General features: G+C 40.4%; 3 protein-coding genes across 3 annotated transcripts; 1 reads left to right on the top strand and 2 right to left on the bottom strand.

Annotated features, from left to right (window-relative positions):
- Nucleotides 1-935: 935 nt before the first annotated feature.
- On the bottom strand, nt 936-8,276 carry LOC310927801 (mitochondrial import inner membrane translocase subunit TIM44-like). Its single transcript, XM_083890199.1, has 13 exons — nt 8,233-8,276; nt 6,826-6,930; nt 6,090-6,254; nt 5,906-5,986; nt 5,561-5,710; nt 5,054-5,187; nt 4,873-4,958; nt 4,541-4,633; nt 4,208-4,332; nt 3,524-3,574; nt 3,203-3,292; nt 2,886-2,996; nt 936-2,141 (listed from the first exon to the last, which is right to left on the bottom strand). Exons 1-13 carry the CDS (start codon nt 8,260-8,262, stop codon nt 2,022-2,024), a joined length of 1,341 nt encoding a protein of 446 aa, XP_083746325.1. The 5' UTR covers nt 8,263-8,276; the 3' UTR covers nt 936-2,021.
- A 1,286-nt stretch (nt 8,277-9,562) lies between these two features.
- On the top strand, nt 9,563-15,523 carry LOC310928108 (ras-related protein Rab-11B). The gene is made up of 5 exons (XM_083890593.1): nt 9,563-9,691; nt 12,727-12,922; nt 13,614-13,807; nt 14,102-14,182; nt 14,862-15,523. The coding sequence occupies exons 1-5, from the start codon at nt 9,652-9,654 to the stop codon at nt 15,005-15,007; spliced, it is 657 nt and encodes a 218-aa protein (XP_083746719.1). The 5' UTR covers nt 9,563-9,651; the 3' UTR covers nt 15,008-15,523.
- A 404-nt stretch (nt 15,524-15,927) lies between these two features.
- LOC310928064 (E3 ubiquitin-protein ligase MARCHF2-like) lies at nt 15,928-20,445 on the bottom strand. The gene is made up of 5 exons (XM_083890532.1): nt 20,184-20,445; nt 18,857-19,162; nt 18,559-18,754; nt 18,087-18,296; nt 15,928-17,518 (listed from the first exon to the last, which is right to left on the bottom strand). Exons 2-5 carry the CDS (start codon nt 19,039-19,041, stop codon nt 17,363-17,365), a joined length of 747 nt encoding a protein of 248 aa, XP_083746658.1. The 5' UTR covers nt 19,042-19,162; nt 20,184-20,445; the 3' UTR covers nt 15,928-17,362.
- Nucleotides 20,446-23,815: the final 3,370 nt, after the last annotated feature.

Here is a 23,815-nt window from a genome sequence, read left to right on the forward strand (position 1 = left end):
TCAGCATCAACTCCAGTAAACTAAGTCTTAGTTTTGTGACAGGAGTCTATTTTTTGTCTTATTCTAATATAACAATTGACGCTGTAATGGTCACAGTCATCCAGTGATGTGCCTTGAAGATTAGACCCAAGAAAGTTGCCAGATGATACATCTGTAAAGAAAACACCATGAAATGAACCGTTTGATGACCAAAAATATCTATACTGCAACATTTACAGCGTATTTGTCTAGATTTCATGAAATAACACAACCATGACGATGAGACCATCAAAGATGCTGATTAATAGAAGATTTTCTGGACGTAAACAAAGACAGATTAATCACAATGAGGTCAAACTATGAGTAAAAACCCAGAGAAAACAGTCGACAACAGTGAAGTCAAGTTCTAATTCACTAATGTTCAGGAGAAGTCACACACACACACACACAATGACAGTAAACCAAACAGCTGAAATGTGCACCATAAGATGGCAAATTCATTCACAAACAATGACGTGGTCCCAACCCGAGCTCACAAAGAAGCTCGTCTGACTTCATATACAGTACGTACAAAATGGCAAGAGCTCATTAATATGTGGAGAAAGGACATTTCTTCTTCATGTGTTCCAATATGTATCTCTGCTCACACACACCAAGGCTGTGTTTTCTGCAGTTACTTCAGATTGAAACGCCTGGAGCTGTATTACATGTGAGGGGATTGACCCAGACTATCATTACATCCTACATCGTCTTCATTTTGGAATGTTGTTGTTTTTTTGGGTTCATTTCTGATGTACACGCTGGAGGAAACCAGCGCTGGGCAATATAGACAAAATTATTACCACAATAAAATATGTCAAATTAGACGATAGTTATCATGACAAATATTGGATGGATTTCAACAGTTCAATTTAGTTTCATTAACGTCACGTGATAATTTTCTTTATTGCCCAGCGTTTGCAGGAACCACGCAGCAGTCATCACAGCATCTTATCTTTATATATAAAAAAAGGAAAAGTAAATTATTTTCTCCACATCAGCCTCTAAATAGTTCATATACCGTTTACTTCTCAGTGTTTGTAGGCGCTTTAGACAAACATAAACCAGGAATTATTTGAAATATTCACTGACTGTGCTATGGTTGTTTAATATTACCATGAAGTTAAAAACAGAAATGTTTAAATGAAAGCTTATATTACGGGGTCAAACTCTGGGTGCTTTCCTTTCAAGTGTCATGCCTCAAGCATATAAAACAGCCTTTTCAGTCTCACGTTCAAACCAAGGTAACTCTATTAACAAGATATGGATGATTTTATCTCATTTAGGAAGATTCCTTTAGATCCACATCCATTATGCAAACGTTTTCCAATGCTGGGTCCACTCCTTGCGGCAAGTAAACTAGTCTACGTTAATACAATTAGTGAAGCGCCCGTTTAACTTGAAGCATGGGACGTGGTTTGTCTTGATGAATGAGGTATTTCATGCCGTCTCCCTCAGGAAAGCTGTTGAAACGAGGCTCTGCACCAGCAGACCGTATTGTGATGTTCTGCCGACAAACACCTGGTTTTGGCATCAAACGTGTGAAGATGTCGCAGAAACAAAGCCAGCAGCCCGTTATGAATGCACTGTACCACCAGGTGACACGACAGCTGAGGCTCCTCCAGATGACGGAATTGGTTCCAGCCACTCAAATATGAATGTAGAATTGTTTTTAAATAGTGTGCAACTCAAACACTGAGCTAACTCGTGCAAGAGATGACACAAACATGTTGGTGAACGTGCACTTTCTATTGATGTGTCTTATATCGGTAGTTTTATCTCCGTGTTCGGGAATATTTTTGCACCTTACAGTGAGTAACGACATACACTGGGTGCAGCAATAGTCTCTGACACAACGCAGCAGCATTTTCTGCCCTCAGGTCTTAAATGTACAAATATACGAGTCAGTGTGTCTAGGGTAGTCCAGGCACATCCTTGTATCCTCTGCCCTTGTTCTCAGTCCATGTGTCCCAGAAGGACCTTTTCACCTGCGTTCCTCCTTCCTAGAGGACCTGCTCAGTGCTAGAGGCCGAGATGTCCAGGAGTCTCCAGGCTGCGTTGGGGTTCAGCTCCTCTTGGTCACGACACAATGCCCAAACATGCATCATCCTCATCACCTTATCCTGTGGAGGAAGGAAGGAAGGAGAACAGAGGGTCAAAGCAGAGGAGGGTGGAGGGTTACTCTGGTGTTAAAGGTTCAGACAGGTGTGTGACATTTAGGAGGGGTTTTATTGGAAGAAACTGAATATACTCCCCATATATACTGTCCATGTGAGAAGTGCATATCATTCGAGTCAACAGCGCGGTTCCTTATGGAAATAGACCACGCACCAATGTTTCTAATGATCTTTCTTCAGTTTTTGTGAAGGTATCTGTAGCATATGTCGGTAACAAAGCACCTCTTATTCCAGTTTCAAAATAAGAGCACCCACAGAGTATTCAGATTCTGAAAGTACTGAAAGCATTGTTTTATGATTTTTAAAGGCAAACTAGGCAAAACATACTGAAGCTGCACAGCAAAAACACTTCCTGTGTGAACCACAGAGCATGTTCAAAGTCTGATTTGAGTCAGACTAAGACAATAATTTAGTTTTCTCAATATCATATAAGCACGTTAATCCAACTAAAATCAAGCCAGTCTTAGTCAGACTAACGTACCGATTATGCTACCATAATTGATTTTCTCCTCCGCATTTACACTCCAAAAGTTGTCCGATTGCCTGTCTTAGTCGGACTACGGCCTAAGCTACTTCTAAAACCTGTGAAATTTGGAGTAATACAGGTGGACATTTAATAATTGTATGTAACCCATGCTGATCTCATTTCAGCCTTCAATATCTGTAGCAACAACTGATAAGATGACTGACCGGATCTCCCTCCACGACGTCTCCTTTGGGGCTGCGGATCACCATGACGACCTGAGCCTGGAAGGTGATGATCAGCACCGGACCCTGGTCCATTATCTTACCCATCGCTAACTATTAAACAAGAAGAGATGAGGGACAAATACAATGAGAAGAACACACACACACACACACACACACACACACACACACACACAACAAGGGTTATCATTAGTGCAATGACAGCATGTGAACAGTTATGTCAGCGAGACAGCAGGAGAATAAGTCAATAGTAAAAAATGAAGGGACAAAACAGGCGTTATTTTAATAAAAACACTTACATCTATGTTGTCAATATCCAGGATTTTGGAATGGAAGAGCAGCCCCAGTGCTCGGGCCTGTTGGATGGGGTGAGCCAGCTGACTGTATGTCTGAGCAAAAAAAAGACCTGGCATGAAAAATTACTCATACACACAGTTTTATACAATCTGACAGAGAAGGACCAACATATTAGCTCTTTGTGAATTGCCATTCATAAAAAAAATATGTGATTATCCCCATTTGTAAAGACAATAAAACTTTGAAAAACAGAGGCATCATTCACCCTCTATTTAGTCTGATGTATTTAGACACAACTACAAGAGAAGATATTGATCACTTACAGCTTCATAGCACCAGTCTTTTAGGACATCCAGCTCCCCACGGATCATGGCCTGCAGAAGGGACAATGACAAAGCATTATGACATGAAGTATAAATCAATTCTGGGGGGTTTGTATTTCATTTAAATTCATTTCTTTTGATTAGGACAAAGCACATTGATCAACATATCAGCAATCTAATATGTATCAATGTAAATATGCCAGTTAGCACATTTGCTACTTTTCAGCCATTGTCAGTATGAGGTATCATAAAAAATATATTCATATACAGACAATACACCATGACAACTGTGTAGAAACGCACAAGACAGAAAAAACAAAGAGGAAAACACAAACTGTCATGTTTTTAACCGAGTAACATTAATCATTTGGTTAGAGCAGATAAGGAGACATTTTCAACAGTGGCAGAACTAATTTGAATTCCATTAAATCACATTTTCTTCACTTTTAAAGACATGGACCACTGGCCTTGTGGAGTTTTCTTGATCCATCATTATTTTGTCTTTTTTTGTTCTGTGACTCTGAGGCACAACACACTTTGTTCAAAGAGGGTTTCCGTCCTCTGACAAGTTGAAATATCTTTAGCGGTTTTCCTTTTAATGTTTACTACAGATCTCCTGACTGAAATGAAAAAGCAGGTGATACACAGAGAGGGAGAGCAACAACTGTGACGGAGTCTGTTTACCTCCAGGATGTTAGGGATGATGTCTTTCTCACACTGTTTCAGAAATGAGTCTTTGTCGAAGCTGGGGTCTGCTTTCACGATCTCTGTCAGCACCTCAGACATTTCTGTCTTGGAGAACAGACCACCTGGAAAAACAAAGGAACTTTTCTTATTTTTTTCAATTCTGTAGCCTATTCCAATTCCTGTCACTGAGAGTGCTTCCCATTTCAACTCTGGCTGACATAAAATATGTTATTAAATACAGTTTAGTTTTATGTCCACTTTTATCTAAAAGTATTCTGGAATAGTCACATCTCATATTATGACAATGTCAAGCTGACGGAGGAGCATTACCGAGGAAACCAGTGACACTGTCGGTTACAGCTCTGGAGGCTCTAATAAGAGCGTTGTCACTTTCATCATATTTCATCTTCATCTCAAAGAATCCTGCAGAAAACAGAGAGCGAACAATAAAGTAAGGACACACACAATAGCATTTATTAAATACCATATACCACATTCTTTGTAGCATAATTGATTAGACTACGTTATGTGTTATGGTAAATTAGTAGACATCTACGGCAAATAATATACTGCCACCTGCTGTTTCTAAAGGAAATTACACAAAGTGATTCATTATGAAACACTAATTCCACTAAACAAATAAATCTGAGGGATTTTCTTACTGTTAAAAACAACATTATTGTCCTTGAAGTCCCTCCACTGCTGGTACCACTTTGAATCTTTGTGGAGAACCACGCCCATAGCCTCCCTGTATCACACAAACACACATTATAAGAGTTGTTTCTGACAATGTGGTGTTATTATGTATTGTTGCATCATGATATACAGTAAGTTTGGACTCACTCATTGGCCTCAAACACTCTGGAGTCACTTTCTCCTGCTTTAGAGGAGAAATCACTTCTTTTTCTGAGTTGAGGGGGAGCTCTGTACAGTCCTGCATCGCCAACGTCTATCTCCTTCTTCATGGTTTCCACGCCCTTCAGAGAGGACATCCACACACATGTAATCACTGTATTCAGTTATTCAGAGTGTACAGATCTGGGCTTTGCACTACGTATTCAGTTTAGTTCGTAAAATTCAGCAGTTAAAAATTGGATTGATAAAGATTTTCTGATGTTGCCATCAGAGACCTCCTACATTTTGACTATCCTACAAAAAGATTATTGCAAATTGCAGTACATAACAAAAATACGAAAGAGGATTTGGGCAACGTAAAAAAATATTTATGCAATAATTCAGGCTGTTTTATTATATTTCTTACATGTGGCGCTAATACTCTTCCTTACAAAACACAGGACTGAATGAGGATGTTGACATAAGAGGCTTTAGCATTAATGCTTCATATCTAACCTGTGAGATGGCCCTGAATGCAGAGGTCTTGCCCAGTTTCTCTCCACCTTTGGAGACACTCTCAGCAGAGTGCATGGCCGTCTTGGCTGCCTCCTCCACACCTTCCTTGATCTTCTTCCCAATGTCCGTGCGAGTCACCTCCTCGAGACCCTGCGCTCACAAAGAAAAGAGTTCTTCCAATGACAAAAAAGTCATCGATGGCACAACCACCACAGGAAAAGCAGAGCAATTTCCTCCACTTAAATAATAAACACAGTATATAATGATTTTGTACCATGCATTGTAGATGTTTACACATTCATGGTGTAAGTGTATTTATTGTTAAAGAGGAGGTGATGTTCTTACTTCTTTGACAGTTTCTGACAGCGAGCCAAACGTCTTCTTAAAAACCTCTGAAGTCTTCACTGTCTCAGCTTCAATAGATTTCTTATGAAACAAAGAAAATGTAAAGCAAATCTAGTTACTTACAATCTCAATATTAAACACAATATTAAACATATTGACACATGATAAAAAACTATGTGCATACAAATTTCCTGCGGGCCTGCTGCAGAGCATCGGACTCTTCGAGCCTCTTGGCTTCTTCTCTGAACTTCTTGATGTTCTCCTTCATCTCCTGATTCTTACCGAACTCCTGACGAAGGTTGTCCACAAACTCCCCCAGAAAACCTTTCCGCCCTGAAGCATGTCGCACCTGACGGGACAAGCACAAAGTTTCATTTGAAAATGATTAAAATAAATAATAAAGTCACAGAAAGGACTGATCTTTTCTTATAAATCAGGGGCCTCAAACTCAAAATGACCTGGGGGCCAGTGAACTTCTAGTCTGGTGAGGAGAGGCCGGGTCAAGTGAAAAAAGCGCAACAATTGGGGAGAAATGAACGGTTTTGTGCTGAGAAACTAAGATTATATCTTGATAATGCATCAGACTGCAATCATAAATATTGAGGATGACATTGCACACCATGTCAAAGTAAAAGTGTTTGTTTTGATATACTGTATAAGCTCACAACAACAACAAACATATTTACGACACAAAATGAATCTGTAAATAGCAAAAACAGACAGAAATAAAACAGAATTAAAACATGAAACCAACATAGATTGACAATTGTAATTAAAACACTAGACAAGCTTATATATAATTAAATGTTGAATTGAATCATTTCAAAATAAGTCTAGGGCCGCAGGACAACGACTGGCGGGAGACCGCTGTTATAAATGTACAATAGTGTTACAGGTAAATGGGAGTTGTTGGTGTGTACCTGCACTGCTGCTGCAGGACTCTGATGTAACCTGTACACATCTTCTCTCCAACGCGTGGACACCAGAGAGCGGGAGCAGAAGGTCAGGGCACGTCTGCCGACCAGCTGCAATGAAGACAAAGTCACTGTGTCAAATATCAGCACAGCAGGACGCGGACAATCAATGAAAAGTAGTACATGAACTACTCATGACAGCAAAGTCCCCAGAATGTCAGAGACACTTCCATATTTTATACATACACATCTCCTGTAGAGTGGTCTGAAGTTATGTCAGTTTGTCATGATTTCTGATAAATTATTGCAGCACGTCTGCAAGTTGCATCATGAAGCATCTAATATTTGTGACGCTTTTCACAGATAAAGTGCATAAAAAAGGGCATTAAATAGACACAGTTTTGCAAACAGCAAATAAAACAATTAAAACAGGTAAAATTAAATGAAAAGATAACAACACAAGTTTACCCAAAACAAGGAAAAAGTGAGTCTTTACACTGTCAACAGATCTAATGACAGAAGTAGAAGCAAAACCTAAGTGAATACAAAGAGGTGTGGGAGAGAATTAGATCTGTCAGGGACGCAGGTGCCCGTCCGTGTAGGGCCCTGTATGTAATGTAAGGTATTTTTAATTGTTTTCATGTTAATTTGTTGTCCTGTCCTTTGCTAACTCTGGCGTATTTACATTGTTACATTCACCAATATGCATTGTCCCTTTTAAAACATTTCAAAATGAATACTAAAGGTCACATAAAGCCAGTGTAGGAAGCAGCACATGTAACCAAGTGTTCAGAGTCCATAGTCCTGCTTTGTTACTGCTATCATTTTGTTAACATGATCACATTCCCTACTTTGATACACCTTTATGTACTCAAACGTTACATCAAAGCCCCTCCCCCTCCAGTTCGTTTGTCCTGAGGTCCACAAACGCCTCTGCTTGTGTACTGTAGGTCGATAAAACAGCCTCAGTGAGGTCACAGTATATATATACTGTCTGTGGCTCTAATATGATGTGTCACTTCTCTCATGACTGAAGCAACACAGAACGGATCATAAACCAGTCACACCTGATGTGTTGGTCGCTGACACCGTGTTCCAAACTCGAAAACACGCCTGAGTGATGTAATATTGATGTAATAGGGTTTTTTACTCGTTAAAACAGACATATATATGCAAATAAACCTGAAAGAAAACGTTAATAGCAGACTTTATTTTAGCTCAAGACGAATCGTCTGATGAAACCGGGCCTTTGCTAAAGGACACCCGGCTCTCTGTTTATCCGCGTTAAATACAAACACCCAACAAAAACCACCTCCACACAACTGGAGGAGACGACGAAGCCCTGTGTGTGTTTCATTCGCTCATACTGTCTAACACGCGAGCTGAGATAAAGGACGTGGGTCACAGACTCACCTCGTAACACCGACACACGGAGGCTGCCATCTTGATCCTGACGAGGCGCACGCACGCACCGGAGCTGAGCTGCACGTGCTTCCTGGCTGCAGCTGCTGATCTGCGGCCTGGCCAATAGGAGGAGAGCTGGGCGGAGGGGGCGGGGCCTGCTGTCAGCACGACTTTCAATGGGATAAATAAATAAATAGTTTTATAGACAGGAAACCAAGTAATTTAAAACTAGTGATACATACTACTCTACACAAGTCCTGTTCTGGCTTTTTAACTGAAAAGTTTTTTTAGTTTTTTTTTTTAATTTTAATGTATTTATTTATTTTTATAACTGACAGACTAGCACATCCTATATTGCCTGAAAATATTTAAATGATGTCAGTTGCAATCAACAGGGGGAACTACACAAACAAAAGCAACAAATAAAGGGAACAACAAATAAAAAATACAATATATATACACAATAACCAAAGGTGGCCGAAGATATTTGCACAGTACTCTATGTGCTTTTGACTCCCAAATAACATTGTCTTTATCACACACACGCGCACACACACACATATGTAGAAATCTTTTCTTTTTTTTAAACTGTTATTGTTATTTGGTAAATAATAAAGTGAATTTGCCTGTTTATACCCACATTTTAGCCAGCTCACGGGCTTCTCTGAGAACATTCAACCACTAAAACTAATTTTACTGTTCAGGAATGCATGAAAATAACTATTATATGACCGAGACTTGATCGAGAAATAATAATGTGCTTTACTATTTTTTTCAGGGTTTTTTTTATGAAACACTTAATTTGAAAATGCATGCATAACAATAATCATTTTATTTTAGCATTAAAAATATAATTTTACAGTTAAAGAGCTCCTACATACTGATATATTAGCCATTACAGAAACTATAGATCTATATATCTATATATAATATAATACATATACGGTATACTGTGTGTATACATCCATACATACACAGTATGTGTATATAATGTGTGCAATGGTGTGTAATGGAGGAAACATGTCTAATTAATACTACCATGTATATGCAAATGAGAAGTGAACCTAAATGATGTGAGCATCCTGTGTGACCTGACCTTTTCCTTGCCATTGAGCATCAGTGTGTCAGTGTGAAGGCCTCGGCTGAATGAATGCTGGTTGCCTGGTGGCATGCATGTCAGTAAAGCGTGCCCCCTGGTGGACGGTATGCGCGGCGCAGGGACTCCTCCCCTCCCTCTGCAGAGTTGAGAGCTCTCCCTCTCTGCGGCCAGCTCGCCCTGACAGCAGCCAACACTGGCGCAGAGTCTCCGCACAAACATTTGAACCGTATATGTTTTTTTTTTGTGGGGGGACAATATAACGATCATTCACGGCCGAACTTTCTACACATCCTCTTCAGGAGAGCAGCGTTGGAGCGGCCTCGTCTAGAATGGGGAACCGAGACGATGAATACGATTTCTTGTTCAAAGGTAAAAAAAAAAAAAAAAAAAAAAGAAAGAAAGAAAAAAAAGAAAAGATGACTGCATTCCCCTCTTTTACACAGTCTCACATCGACAAACCTTTGCTCTGTGAATGCCTATAAATGTGCTGTTGTGCCTCGACCACATGTGTGCTTTTTCTAAGGACTCTTTATTTTGTCAGGAACTGAGCAGGATGATAGTCGGTTGGTGTTATTATTATTACTATTATTACTATTATTACAACATGATGCTGTCAGTGTTTATAGGTACAGGATGCAGCAACACCCTGTACGTGCTCAGGCTTTTATTTGTATTCTTGTTAAACTACCATCAGCTCGTGCAGCAGTGCTGTTTGCTGTTTACTGTTTTAATTTCTATAGACATCTTTCACTCTATCCTCTGATCTAAGGCCTGTTAGCTGATCATCCTCAGAACACAGTGGTCCTCATCCTCCTGAGTCAGTACATAAATGTGTTGTGTTGTTATTATAAGTGAGCCTGACTGATGATGATTGATTCCTCAGATCAGAGCTGGACCGAGACATTAGAGTGGCTGTTTAGGGCCAGTGTGGCCACAGAAGTGGCCCCAATGAGAACTTCATGTCTCACAAGAGAGCGTTTAGTCAAATATTTCATTATGCCAAAACTGTAATCTCATAAATATTAGCAGTTCGTTAAATTCCTGCTGCCCTCACTGTGTGAAGGATCAAACATGGACTAATAGTCCAAGTGTTGGTGTCAATTCAAATTGTGCTTTAGTATCCAGTAAAAGGTCTGGGCTCTGTGACTGAGAATGAAGAGGTATCAGACTCGGGTCCACGTTCGTCAGTTTGGACTCAGAAAGCTTTCTTTGATGGTGATATCAGCTCCTGTGGCACATTAACATCCTGGGCCTGTAGGAGCCAGAAGACCATTTAGATGTAACAAAGTATCCTCTGTGGGATGAATAGGGCATCTGCCGGAGGCTCTCTCTCTCTCTCTCTCTCTCTTTCTCTCTCTGTCTCTCCGTGTCTCTCCTTCTCTCTACCCGAGCCCTGCTCTGTGAACCCGGGTGAAACAGGAAGGGCAAGGCAGCTTGAAACTGTCGATTCAGGTTTTGATGAAGCCTGTTATCAGCTTCCTGCAGCCCGCACCAGGGACAAAGTTTGGCTCTGTTTCCTTTTTTGTCCGAGGGGGGGAGAAAACAATAAAAAAAAAAAAAAAAAAAGAAAGACAAAGGCTGCACCTCTTGGTGCTGCAGCCTCTTCAGCCTGGTCCTGACACCAGCATGACCTCAGTCCAAGAGTAAGTCAATAATAGCACTATTCACGGAGAAATCCGAGATATATCAAGGATCTTGACCGTTTAAGGCTCTAAAAGTTAGAATCCATCCATCTTCGACCGATTTATCCTCCACATGAGGGTCGCGGGGGTTGCTGGTGCCAATCCCAGCTGATATAGGGTGAAAGGCCGGGTACACATGGAGACAAACAATCATCCACTTTCACACCTGCAGTCAATTTAGAGTGTCCAATTTGCCTAATTTTGCCCAGAATCTACATTTTAAAATGAATTCTAAAATGAACTGGTAGCCAGCGAAGAGATGACGGGAGGAAAATAAAATAATAATTTCCAATTCTGCCATTCTGACTCAAGAGATCTACGTTTGGCAATGTTTCCGTAACAGTTAGTAATGAACTCTTTTGAGTGATGCTTTAAAAACATTCTTGGATCAAAAACAACAACAACACGCAGGTTTCTGAGATGAGCTTAACCCTTTAAGGTACGCACCAAGAAAAAAAATATTTCTTTGCATTTTTTATTATTTTATTATTTTATTTACTTTTGTTAACAATAACGACAATCAATATATATATATTATTTTTGTATTAAATTAGACCCTACAGTATTCAGATACAGGCCTCTACCAAACGGTTGAGACGTCTGTTCATAATAAACCTGGTTTGCATAACTCATGAAGTACAACATTCAGAACACGTGACATTAAGTGTTAGTGAGTTCAGCTTGATGCATTTTTCAATGAGATATAGTGACTTAAAGTGTGGTCGACCAAATGGTTGAGTAGTACCTTAAAGGGTTAAAGGATTGATCAGAGGGATTTTTACCATCGGGGTCAATGATTAGAGAGAATTTTGTTTGTCTGATGCTCTTCAAGCAGTCGGTTGAGGAAGAAAGTTGATGGAACTCGTTGGGTTTGAACGAAACAGTAGAGCCGAAGGTCATCTGCAGTATATAGAAACACACATTCATACTTCGGAGAGAGAGAGAGAGGGAAAAGAAATGTGGTTATCATAGCTTCACTCTGTGGTTTTCATCACTGCTCTCGGGGCGTCTGGGTCAGGCGTACCTCTTCATTAATGAAAGGTCAGGCTCAGACAGTAAAGATGCAGCAGGAGACGGGAGATGATAAAACCATTCCAGCTTATTCTGTTCTGTGAAAACAAATGTATTAATAATAATAAAAAACAGCCCTCCCCCTCCTCCTACTTTATTATGCAACCGTTTTCTAGTTTGCAGAGAGCCAAAACTAAAGTGCCCCCTTTATTTAGTTGATAATCCTTTAGGCTTTACATGATCTGCCTATTTCTGAACAGTTACAGGCTGAATACGCAGAAAACGCAACCACAAAGCGTGGTTTCATGAATACGCAGATTTTATATGATGTTAGAGCCTCAGCTTTCAGGTAAAAACCCAGGGGGAGGAAGGTTTTTACCAATCTCATATATTTCATTACAGCACACGTCATTTATCCGTCTATAGTTATGTCATTTTAATATGTGAGATAATAAAACAATTTGTATCTGCCCTTTGTTGTCTTAGTAGTGGTCTTTTTATATTATCCTATAAATCATCTGACACACAAACAATAAGTCCCGAGGTTGCATTTTGAGACTTTATGCAATATCAACATTTTTAGTCTCTCTCTCCATATATACATGGATGTATATATACATATGGCCCATCCCCCCTTTCCCCACCCATCCTACAAAACAGCATCCACACACTCTTGTGTCATCTCTCCCCTCCCTTCCCTTCTCTCCACAGTTGTGTTAATCGGAGATTCGGGCGTGGGGAAGAGCAACCTGCTCTCCAGATTCACGCGGAACGAGTTCAACCTCGAGAGCAAGAGCACCATCGGCGTGGAGTTTGCCACGCGCAGCATTCAGGTGGACGGCAAGACGATAAAGGCCCAGATCTGGGATACAGCGGGACAGGAGCGCTACAGAGCCATCACCTCTGCGTGAGTCCTCTGCGTGCGGAGCGGATAGTTCCGCCTGTCACCTAACACCCACGTCTGTGTGAGGAAACGCTTCAGCACTGCAGTCACAGTTGACACTCTATACTGTAGTCTAGGTCACTTCATATGTGGCTTGACTTTCGGGGCTGGGCTCTACAGCAGACACAAACAGAGGGAGATGATCAGAGGCACCATAGTGGGGGGCCATAAAATTGTAATTAATCACAAGTTGAACTGAGATTAATCAGGATTGAGGGGGAAAAGCCATAATAATAATAATACAATTACTTTATTAGAATAATAGTATCATACATCTTTCACTAAACTGTAAGGCTATTATTTTCACCCCCTGAGCTAACGGAATGGTTCAGTCTGTGTTATGCATGAAGAAGAAAATAACACAAACTATACATTAGCTATGTCATTAAGTTGAGGTACCAAAAAGAGAAGTGTGATAAGAATAGCTGGAGACGAAGAGTAATACTTACCCATAGTGCTACCTGTCTTCCTGTCAATGGTCACCGGTGTAAAGCAACATTCCTCTGGTGGTTCTTGGAGGAAAATCAGTCTAGATGGATAGACAGACAGACATATAGATAGGGATTTAATAAAAAGTCAAATGAAATGTTAGAATAACTGTGTTTTTTTCTGTTTGAATGAGCTGTTGCCCCCGGTTTCCCCGCTCTCGTCACAGGTACTACAGAGGGGCCGTGGGGGCGCTCTTAGTCTATGACATAGCGAAACACTTGACCTATGAGAATGTGGAGCGCTGGCTGAAGGAGCTGAGGGACCACGCCGACAACAACATCGTCATCATGCTCGTCGGCAACAAAAGCGACCTGCGCCACCTCAGGGCCGTGCCCACAGACGAGGCCCGGGCCTTCGCAGGTACAAGAAATAAAGTTTGTGTTTGTTGACTTTGAGGCTACTTGGTGAAGTTTTTTTCTGTTCTGCTACAACAACTCATGTTCATCAGAAGCCAAACAATCAATATTTTACATCACTTTTCCAACATCTGACTTTCTTGTCAATTAGAAGACACCATCACATCACCCTTGTTTTTCTAAAGGTTGTAAAACTGTTAAAATGTGTCTACTCATACTCCTGCTGTTCTGAACTTATTTGTTCGTTTGTAAATCGTTCACGCTGAAAAAAATGTCTGTCTTCTTTCCCACACCATAGAAAAAAACAATCTGTCGTTCATAGAAACGTCAGCCTTGGACTCAACAAATGTTGAAGAAGCCTTCAAGAATATCCTAACAGGTAAGTTCGTGAACAGAGGTACAACATCGGAGCTAATTAACATAATTATTTGTTCAATAACACACCTTTGGAAAGTAAGTTGATGTAGTGTTTCTCAAGGCTCAATATGTAAGATTACTGTAAGTGACATCTAATGATGAGAGTGCAGAGTGCAAAAAAAGGAGGATTCTTACCCCTGTTTCCAAAGCGCATCAGGGAACTACGGTGGCCTTCAGACACCACAACTCTTTAATTTCCACCTTCTGCCAATCTTCAGGTTTATGTGGTTGGAGCTTCATGTGCCTAATAAGATTCCGTTTTAAAACATGAAATGCACCTTTCAGGCTGCTGCAGAAAGATATGGTGACACAAAATGGTGGCCATGAGCAAGACCCTTGCCTAAAAGACATATTCTAAAAGTACTTATTCTGAGACTATGAAAACCAAACTATTAACATGTTTAAATGATTATATACAATTTACAGTTATGGTTAGTATATTACATTTCAGCAAACACATTACACACTGTGTGTGAACTTTTGTAACTGTAGATGTCTTTGACGCAGCTTTGTTGTCAACACTGGTTTTTGGCGTCGTTGGCGTCTAGCACTGCTAAACCACGTCAACTAGTGTCATACGCTTAGGAAGCATGTGAAGGACTAACAGCTGATTTCTTTGCATTCCACTCTTTCACAAACAGAAATCTACCGGATCGTGTCGCAGAAACAGATCGCAGAGCGGTCTGCACACGACGAGTCCCCGGGAAACAACGTGGTGGACATCAGTGTGCCACCGACCACAGATGGCCAGAGGGGGAGCAAACTGCAGTGCTGTCAGAACCTGTAACCCATGGCAACAGTCTCTCCTTCCCTGGGTCGATTATTAATTGAAATCCACAGTGCTGGTGTGCGTCCATCCCCGTGGGTTGCAATATCACGTGAATCTGCACTTTTTTTTTCCTTTTCTTTTTTTTTTTAGATCAGTGGAGTCAGTTCAATTCTGTCATGCCATTAAAGATGAATCTCAAATGAAGTGTTCTTTTGATTTCAACTTGTAATCTGACCCAGGTACAGTCTGCTACATTCTAGTGCAAAAACAGGACTGGTGGTACGCAGCTACCAGAGTCTCACATGATTAGCAGAATAGCTTTGCCTGTGACCTTGTAAGCCTGGACATCTCCCTGATAGATGGTTATTGCCACATGCTGGAGGCCTGGGTTTGAATCCTGCTCGTTTTAGTCGTACTAGCAGTTCTGTTTTTGGACTCCCCTTCTCCTCCTTCTCATTCAGTCATCATCTCAAAAGTGGGTGTGATGCTACTAAGCTTATTTCATTTTGTGTAAAATATGTTATTTTTATTTTGATAGCTTGTCTGCTCACATTCATTATATAAATGTCATGAAAATAAATTTTACTATATTATGGTTTTGTGTTTTTTTTTTCCCACTTTCTTTTGCAGCAGATTGTTGATGGGTTTAGCACACACAGGTGTCATGCCATCCTTTTGCCTGGGCATGGTTACATTTAAAGGAAGTGAAATATGGTGGTTCTTAACCTCAGGGTGAGGCCTACTTAAAGAGACAGATAATGTATCTGGTTACAATAGAGATTATTGGGCTTAAAATGAATGTTTGGAATGTAAAGATCTGGTTTACCCACTGAAAATATCAGGTTTTACTGTAATGGTAGGTAATAATTCATATCAAGTCACAGTGGCATACTTTCTTTAAAAACTGGGTCCCAGTGTAAAACGTTCAGGAAACTATCTAATCTATTGGATAATTTATCCGTTTCAGCCAATTTGACATACTGCATTATTTGTAAAGGAAACAAGCCCCACCATCATATCATAAGTTCTGCTATAGCGTGTGAAATACTATGTATGGATGTTTGAATATGTTAAGTAACATCAAATTACTCTAGTGTTAAGTTAGATAATCTGTTATATTCCACTGCAGTCGATCACAAAAAAGTAATTCCAAAGATTAAGAATGTGGAAAAAGTGACAGTTCACACTGACTGAATCCAGGAGTCCCTCTTGTTTTATTGCACAATAACCCAACGTTCCAGGGGTATGCAGCAGGAAGACTACAATAACACAAAATACTTGTTTAGCATTTGCTGCACACATTGATTGACGTCTCTGAAACATATTTATCTTTTGCACCTCTGCTGAGTAGCAGTTCGCCGTGATACATTGTCGTGTTTTATATAGGACTAAAGGCTTTATTGTCACTATTCAGAACACTGTTGCTCTTCTATTTTAAACTGCATCTCGTGTGATGAAGGATGTTACTTCTGGTCTCAGCTAGGTGGTTCAATTTATGAATGGTGCATTTACAAGTGGAGCAGGGCTGTTTGCTTATGCACTTTTATGACAATAATAGAATCCCAATCCAATTGGAATGTAAACACTTTTCCACTATTTCCTTAAACGTCCCCACGCTGCTGTTAAGCAGACAGAGTCAGTTTTGTCTCATATGTTGCGATGTTATCGAGCCTGTGACGTTTGATATTTGTGCACTGCCGCCGTCTAAAAACAAAAATGATTCAAATGTTGTCGTCTAGACAGCAATGATAAAGCTTGACCTGGAAACTTTAAAAGAGTTCAGATTATAGACAAGAACATTTGTATGCGTGACTGTCGCCCTCTACTTGTCAAGAAAGAATATTCACAGATAGTCGATCATGATTTTAGATTATCGTCCTCTGCTGGGCTATCGGCTACCCATTGTTCAAAAAACAGCTAAATACATTGTGAAGGGGCATGGGGGAATTATAGGTAGTGTGAATATGTTTCATATTATACTGTAGTAGCATGCTGATTCAGTTATATCCTGCTACATTAGCTTGTGTCTTAGTATTTCCTATGTTTGTGTCACAGAGGTACAGTCGTGCTGGTTAGTCCATCGTCCATGTGATCACTTGTCCACCTGCCAGCACGGGCTGTCCAATGACAACTCAACATCGACTATGACTCCGGAATAAGTTCCTTCCCAAAAACCACTTTTGTGGTCAGTCAATACCGTAGTAGTTTACATCAAGTGCTTCAACAAAAGAAATCGGAGGATAAGAGTAGCTCTCGCCTCCTTAGAATGGTCCATCGAAGTGCAAAAGTTTTTTTCATATGATTCATTTTGTATTTAGAGAGCACATCACAGGGCATTATTTTTTAAATATTCCTCTTGCCGCTGCTCTGCACTCATACGATGGTCTCATCAGTCATTTTCTTGGTCAGCTTGGTTGGCACTGAACGCTGGGTGGTGTGTGCCCCCTTCATGTCAGGCATGAGCAGACGCACTTTCTGATTGGTCCTCCTCCACTCCGAGTACAACTGACAGTGATACCGAAATGACACCTGGAGTTGGACGGAAGCAGAGTGGGAGGGCGGGAGGTAATTGAGGAGGAAAAGACAGTCATCAAATAAAACTGACACTATGATATTCAAGATGAGTCGTACAGACGCAGGGTGAGAATTATATGCAGAAGCTGCCACTGCTGCACTACAAGCATTAAACAGAGAGGCTAACCTTTCACAATTTTATGACTAAAAGGACTGGGGTTTCAGAATAAGGTTCCAGTTTGACTGTACATCCTATTTTTTTAATAATGTTTTAAAAATGCAATGCAAATCTAAGGGAAAACATATCAATCATAGAGGGACCAGAACACATTAACCCAACTTGAACAATAAGAATATAAATCTGATAAAAATGGAAATCTGAAGGGCTGGTGTTCTTTGCAGTAAGCAGTAAGTTTATCCATGATGTTGTTCCCACTACATCAATTCAATTGAAATTACAGGTAATGTTTTGACTAATTTGAAGGTGTGAAAATGCCTGAGAGTGTAAACATACAGCAAATCATGTATGAAAAGGTGTTTTTCCCCATGTTATGGAGAAATAACTTGGTGATGTGTTGTTTACCAGAGTCCAGAGGATGTAGATGGTGAAGAGGGCGATGGTGAGGGCGATGAGGCCAACAGCCTCGAGTCTGCTCTTCAGTTGCAGGTGATCCTGGGCTCCTCTCAGACACAGCCAGCCGGAGATGGCTGCAAGAGGTGTGATGAGAAGGAAGCAGGCCATGTCGCACAGCAGCGTGCGCTTCTCACTGCGGGGGCCAGGGTCCTTCAGCCACTGAACATGAGCAGAATATACATCAATGGTCCAAATTATCTTTCTATGATAATGACACCTGGATTGATGTATCTTGCACTTCAACCTATCAACTAAGTGTTATTTGTTTGAAGATAATCATTGATGTGCTGTGCCATGATTTTTTTCCCCTAATTTTGAACCAGATTACTCTTGTTGTGTGTGTATTCTGTTTGGTTCTGTTCCTTAGAATAAATAAAAAACACAAAATCACATCAATACTGCAAAGGTAAAGCTCTGTTACCTGTGTGAGCGGTTGTGGTCGCCGTTCAATAGTGAACTCTGTGTGACAGAGTTCACAGTAGCTGGTGTTGGAGGAGGACAGCCACTTCTCCAAGCAGCTCTTGTGCACTTTACCCAGTGTCCCAGTGCAGTCACAGGGTGAGAGCAGCGTCTCTCCTCCAGATCCCTCATGACAGATCCGACACATACCCACATCACTGTTCAGAAAAACAGCGAAGCAGGAAAAGAGACGTGATGATTAAGCAATACACAAACTACAGAATACTGTACATCCCTCTGAGAGTTCCTCTTTCTCTTACCTCTGCAAGCTCACTGCTTTGACAACAGTGGAGAGGGGGCGGCCATCTTTGGCTGTAACCTTGGCAATGTACTGGGCCTGGGCAGTAGAATCAGACTCCTCCGAATCCTTGGAGGCCTCTGATTCTGCGTTCCCAGAGTAATCACAAAGAGAGCCAGGTAGGTGGCAGCACCCTGGTGAAGACATGTCTCAGCTCACGGTGACAGTGATGAAGATGTGGAGGCTATTCTCAACAAACAGCTCTGATCCAAAATGCCGATGTGCCACTCCTTTCTTCTCCTCCTCTGTCCACCCACAGAGAAAACACCTGGTGGAGGTAGAAACAAATTAGACACAAAGTGTGAGTGACTCGATTTAACTACATCATTTCAACTGTGTGAGTCTATCATAAGAATCAATGATGACTCAATGTAATAGCACTGCACGGAAAAAAAACAAAAAAACATTTGCAAATGTTCTAATCCTTTTTGCATCTTATCTGTCATTTTGATGAGAAATGGAGTCTGGAGGAAATGGAGTCTGTTAAGAAACAAAACATATTTACTCATCTAAAGATAAAGGTTTTTGAATGTGTGCCTGCAGCACAACATCTTTTCACCATAATCCTGTTTGTTACACATTTTTTTTATCTTCAATCAAATCATTTCAGACAGTGTCTATAGCACTTTTTCTCTCAAAGTCTGACAAAAGACGTACAAATGTGTGTAGTAAATTAAAAAGATACACGACCTAAAGGAGGACAAATTCCTTGGTTAGAGATTGGTTGATTTGTTTTGATTTGCCAAATGGATCTTTCAATAAAATAATATTATATTGATATAAGTCCCACAAAATAATGTTACAAAACTGTAATAACATGTCATTGCATCCTCATATAGTAATAGGTTAAAAGAATGATAACCTTAAGTAATAAACACATGCAAAAAGGCAACGTATTGTGCTTTACACAAACAATAAAACAGAAATAAAATCTACTGAAAATTAAATGGTATTAAAAAGTGCTAACTGAAAGACAAAAAGGTACCATCACCAAAATGTACATTTAATAAATAAAAACATCGCACAAGCAGGCGGTATAATCACTATTAAGCTAAAATTCATATCTTCATTTGATTATAAGCGGGCATTTTGGCCGATACGTAAATGACTGGTGTACCGTTAGTTTAGTGGATGTGCCACCGCAGGCAAAAACAGAATTTACCATAATTCTATACAAAACAAGTCAGACACTCTAACAATTGTCAACCCACCAATTGAAACGTGACACTGGTCCCGACACAAGCTTGTAAACAGCGTGAAATACAGATGTTATGGGGACATTTACTCACCCGACGGCCTCCCCTTCTCGCTTGGCCTTGGCCCTGTGCTAACTATACACAGGCTAGCTGTGCTAACCAGACAGTTTTAGCTACGAATTATGACATTGACATTTAGCCAAAAGCGGCCGATACGAGGGGATATAGAGCACGCCCGCGTGGTCTGTGTCCGCTCCATGGCTGGTGGTACATGTCGCGCCGGGAAATTTGGTTGAAACGGGCGACGAGAAGCAGCAGCAGCAGCTCTGCCAGGATTACTAGACACAACAGCTAACGCAGCTAACTGGATAGCAACGGGCAAGCCTACCCCAGCACCCGTCAGCTGTGCAGTGGTCACGTGACACGCGCTGCCTTCACGGTTATTGGTCATAGGTCACATAGGAGACTCACAACAACATTCCAAAGTGGCAAACATGCTTGACAAGACATTACAGGGAATTATTTATTGAAATGTGTGATGTTAAGGAGATCAGTAAAATAAGTGTGCGTATAATCCACAAAGCAACCATTAAAACAGCCTTTTCTGTGCAAATGTTTTAGGTTTATGACCTTAGACCGCTTGCAACGGCAGTTTACGACAAGACGCGAATGCAGCGCACAGTACTCAAAGCCGCGACCATGTTTGTTTTGATAAACTGCAGTTTTTCCGTCAATAGTACATTTTGGGGCGAATGTTGTCAAAACACCCCGCCAGGTGGCAGTATTTAGTCAACCATATTTGTGTTTCTGAGTCCACAAAGGACAGTTGAGTTAAGACTGTTGAAACCTTGACACAAACATGTGAGGGCCACAGACAGGTGAGGTCCTCGAAAATGGGTTCAACCACAAAAACAGGTGAGGGCCACAAAGCAGCTGAGGACTGTGTAAACAGATGACCATGACATGGTTTTATCACTGTTCATTTTATTCAGTTTCACCCTCTGAGGTTTTTATATTTAGGATTGTCTCATGCTCATCCACCATGCTGCTGGTAATTTAACATTCATATTCAACCGTTTTATCCTGTTAGGAGTCACAAGGTGAGCATAAGCCAATCCAAGTTGACACAGGGCTAAAGGAAGGGAACATGTCATTGAGCCTATATGCAAACATCCATTATCATTCACTTTCACATTTAAAGTCAACACGGAGTCTCCAATTGGCCTAATCCCTAATCTACATACTTTTGGACTATGGAAGAAGGACAGATTACCCAGAGAGAATCCATATACACACGGGGAGAACATGCAAACTGCACACAATTGAATAACCCACAGGTGATAAGGTGCCGTATCAATTTCAGTTTGGTGGTTTTTCCTGATTTCAGACCAGTGACCTACTTGATCTGAGACAACAACATCATGCTACTATGTGGCCAAGCACGACCATATATCATGTAGAGTAGTACCTATAACTTGGTGGAAAATGGCAAAAACTAGGTGCTGTCTGTTTGGCCACCATACATATAGATCTGTAATAACCTCTGACTCGAGTCAAAACAATATTCAGAACTGCATACTTCTGTATATTCGGTAAGCTGCATCATTGCCTGTGCATATATATATATATATTTGTGCATATATTTTATTTTTTACATCTTGAATTCAGATCTAGATCCCCAGAAAATACCAGAAATAATATATATTTGAAATATTTTGCTCACAAACACACAGGCAGCCAAACAAACATAGCAGAGGCGGTTCTCCAGACAGCGTCAACATCTGAAAAACAACCTGTTTCTCACAGGAATGTGCAAGTGCAAACATTGTGGAAAAAACCCATCTGACCTAGATCGTGACCAACTATCACTGAAATAGAGTTTGCCCTATTTCAGGGTAGCCCCTTCTCATAACTGTTCTGGACCAAAAGTGAGGATAACTATAGCAGCAAAAATGAATATCCCACCTAAAATAGTAACCTGTCATTGTTAATCATTAGTGCAATATCTATTTTTGTCATAATGCCCTATCTACCTGCCCTCTCTCTCCCTGCCCCCTCTTCATTCCCTTTGAACCCAAACACTGATAAAGAACTATTCCACTCGTGGTGAGTGTGATCACTGCTTATTACCGAGAATACACACACACACACACACACACACACACACACACACACACACACACACACACACACACACACACACACACACACACACACACACACACACACACACACACACACACACACACACACACACACACAAACACACACACACACACAAACATTAGACCACCTCTCTCATTAGCTTCCCCATCCGTCTGTTTGGGCAAAGTCCAGCAGAAATCACGAGAGACACCACCTCTTGCATGTGCGTGATATCATGAGACATGTGTTAGTAGATTGTAACCTGTAACGTCTACAGTGAACGCAATGGCCAACTGCACACATGGAGTATTGACCATTTAAAATGTAGGTTGATGATAACCCTCAGGGTATAATATTTCTGAAATATTTAGTAGTAAATTTCAGGCAGTAAATTGTGCATTTACTTTGTGTCTCACTTCTCTTATTCATATACACGTGTGACTGCATCAGTTTAATGTGTCATTTACATTTAAGAATTTAGCAGACGCTTTTACCCAAAGCGACTTATAAAAAAGGAAATGTTAAGTATCTTTGGTGATACCTACCGTTACATTTTTGTTGTATTATTTTAACGTTTAATTTTAAATTAATTTCGAGACAGACATCATTGCATAATTTATTCTCGGCGTTTTGCTTTCAATAACAGTATAATTCAGTCAGCTGCGATTCTGTCTCGTGATCCTTTAAACTGTCAGCAGGAGTCCTCATGAGCAGGAAGGCAGTAATTTGGTTTCTCTCATTTTCCCCCGACGCAGTCGTGACCTTGTGAGAAGGACACGAACTTGACCGTGCTGCCTTTTCTCACACTGCAAACACAAAACACAAACTCAATGCACAACTGTACAGTGGCTGCCATCACACTCCTCGATTTATTTATTACAATTTCAGCATAACTCCAAAAGTTTTTTTCTGGGGTCGCAGGTTATCGCCTATGAAAGATATGTATCGATTTTGGTGCCATGTTTCAGATACGGTCACCTTTTGAGTGTATCGACTATCTGAGAAACTGAGAGGCCGAAGTTTACACTTTCTCCCTCTGAGTGCTTTTTGATTTGCTTGTTTTTATCTTCCCCGTCTTCTGCTTTCTGATTGGTTTAACTATCTCCACGATTAGATTTATTCATTTATCATAAATATTTTTCCACAAAAGTTATAATTCTCATTTTATTTGTGTTAGTTGAAATAACATCAGTGAGCTCTTGTGCTCAACGTTAGATAGTGTTGGAACGCACAAAGATCACGTCGTTTCTAAAAAATTATGTTACAATGTATTATTTTAAATTTACTTGGTACATTTTACATCGAATATGTTAATATTCAATGCCTTAAAAAAGTGCACACACACACACACACACACAAATATCACACAATAATTACTTAAAATATATAATTCAAATGAAAATGAAAAATTATATAAAAATTACTATCCCCTAAAAGATTGCAAATTATACCACAATCACAATTTCATTTATTCAAAATAGTTCAGCCCTAGATTAAAGGCACCATATGTAATTCAAAATACTGCGGTCTTTTAGGTTTGGTTTACTCCGCCATTGTAGCTCAGACGTAACTGGCAGCCC

The sequence above is a fragment of the Microchirus variegatus genome, assembly GCF_963457635.1.
Source record: "Microchirus variegatus genome assembly, chromosome: 5".
NCBI classification, from domain to species: Eukaryota; Metazoa; Chordata; class Actinopteri; order Pleuronectiformes; family Soleidae; genus Microchirus; species Microchirus variegatus.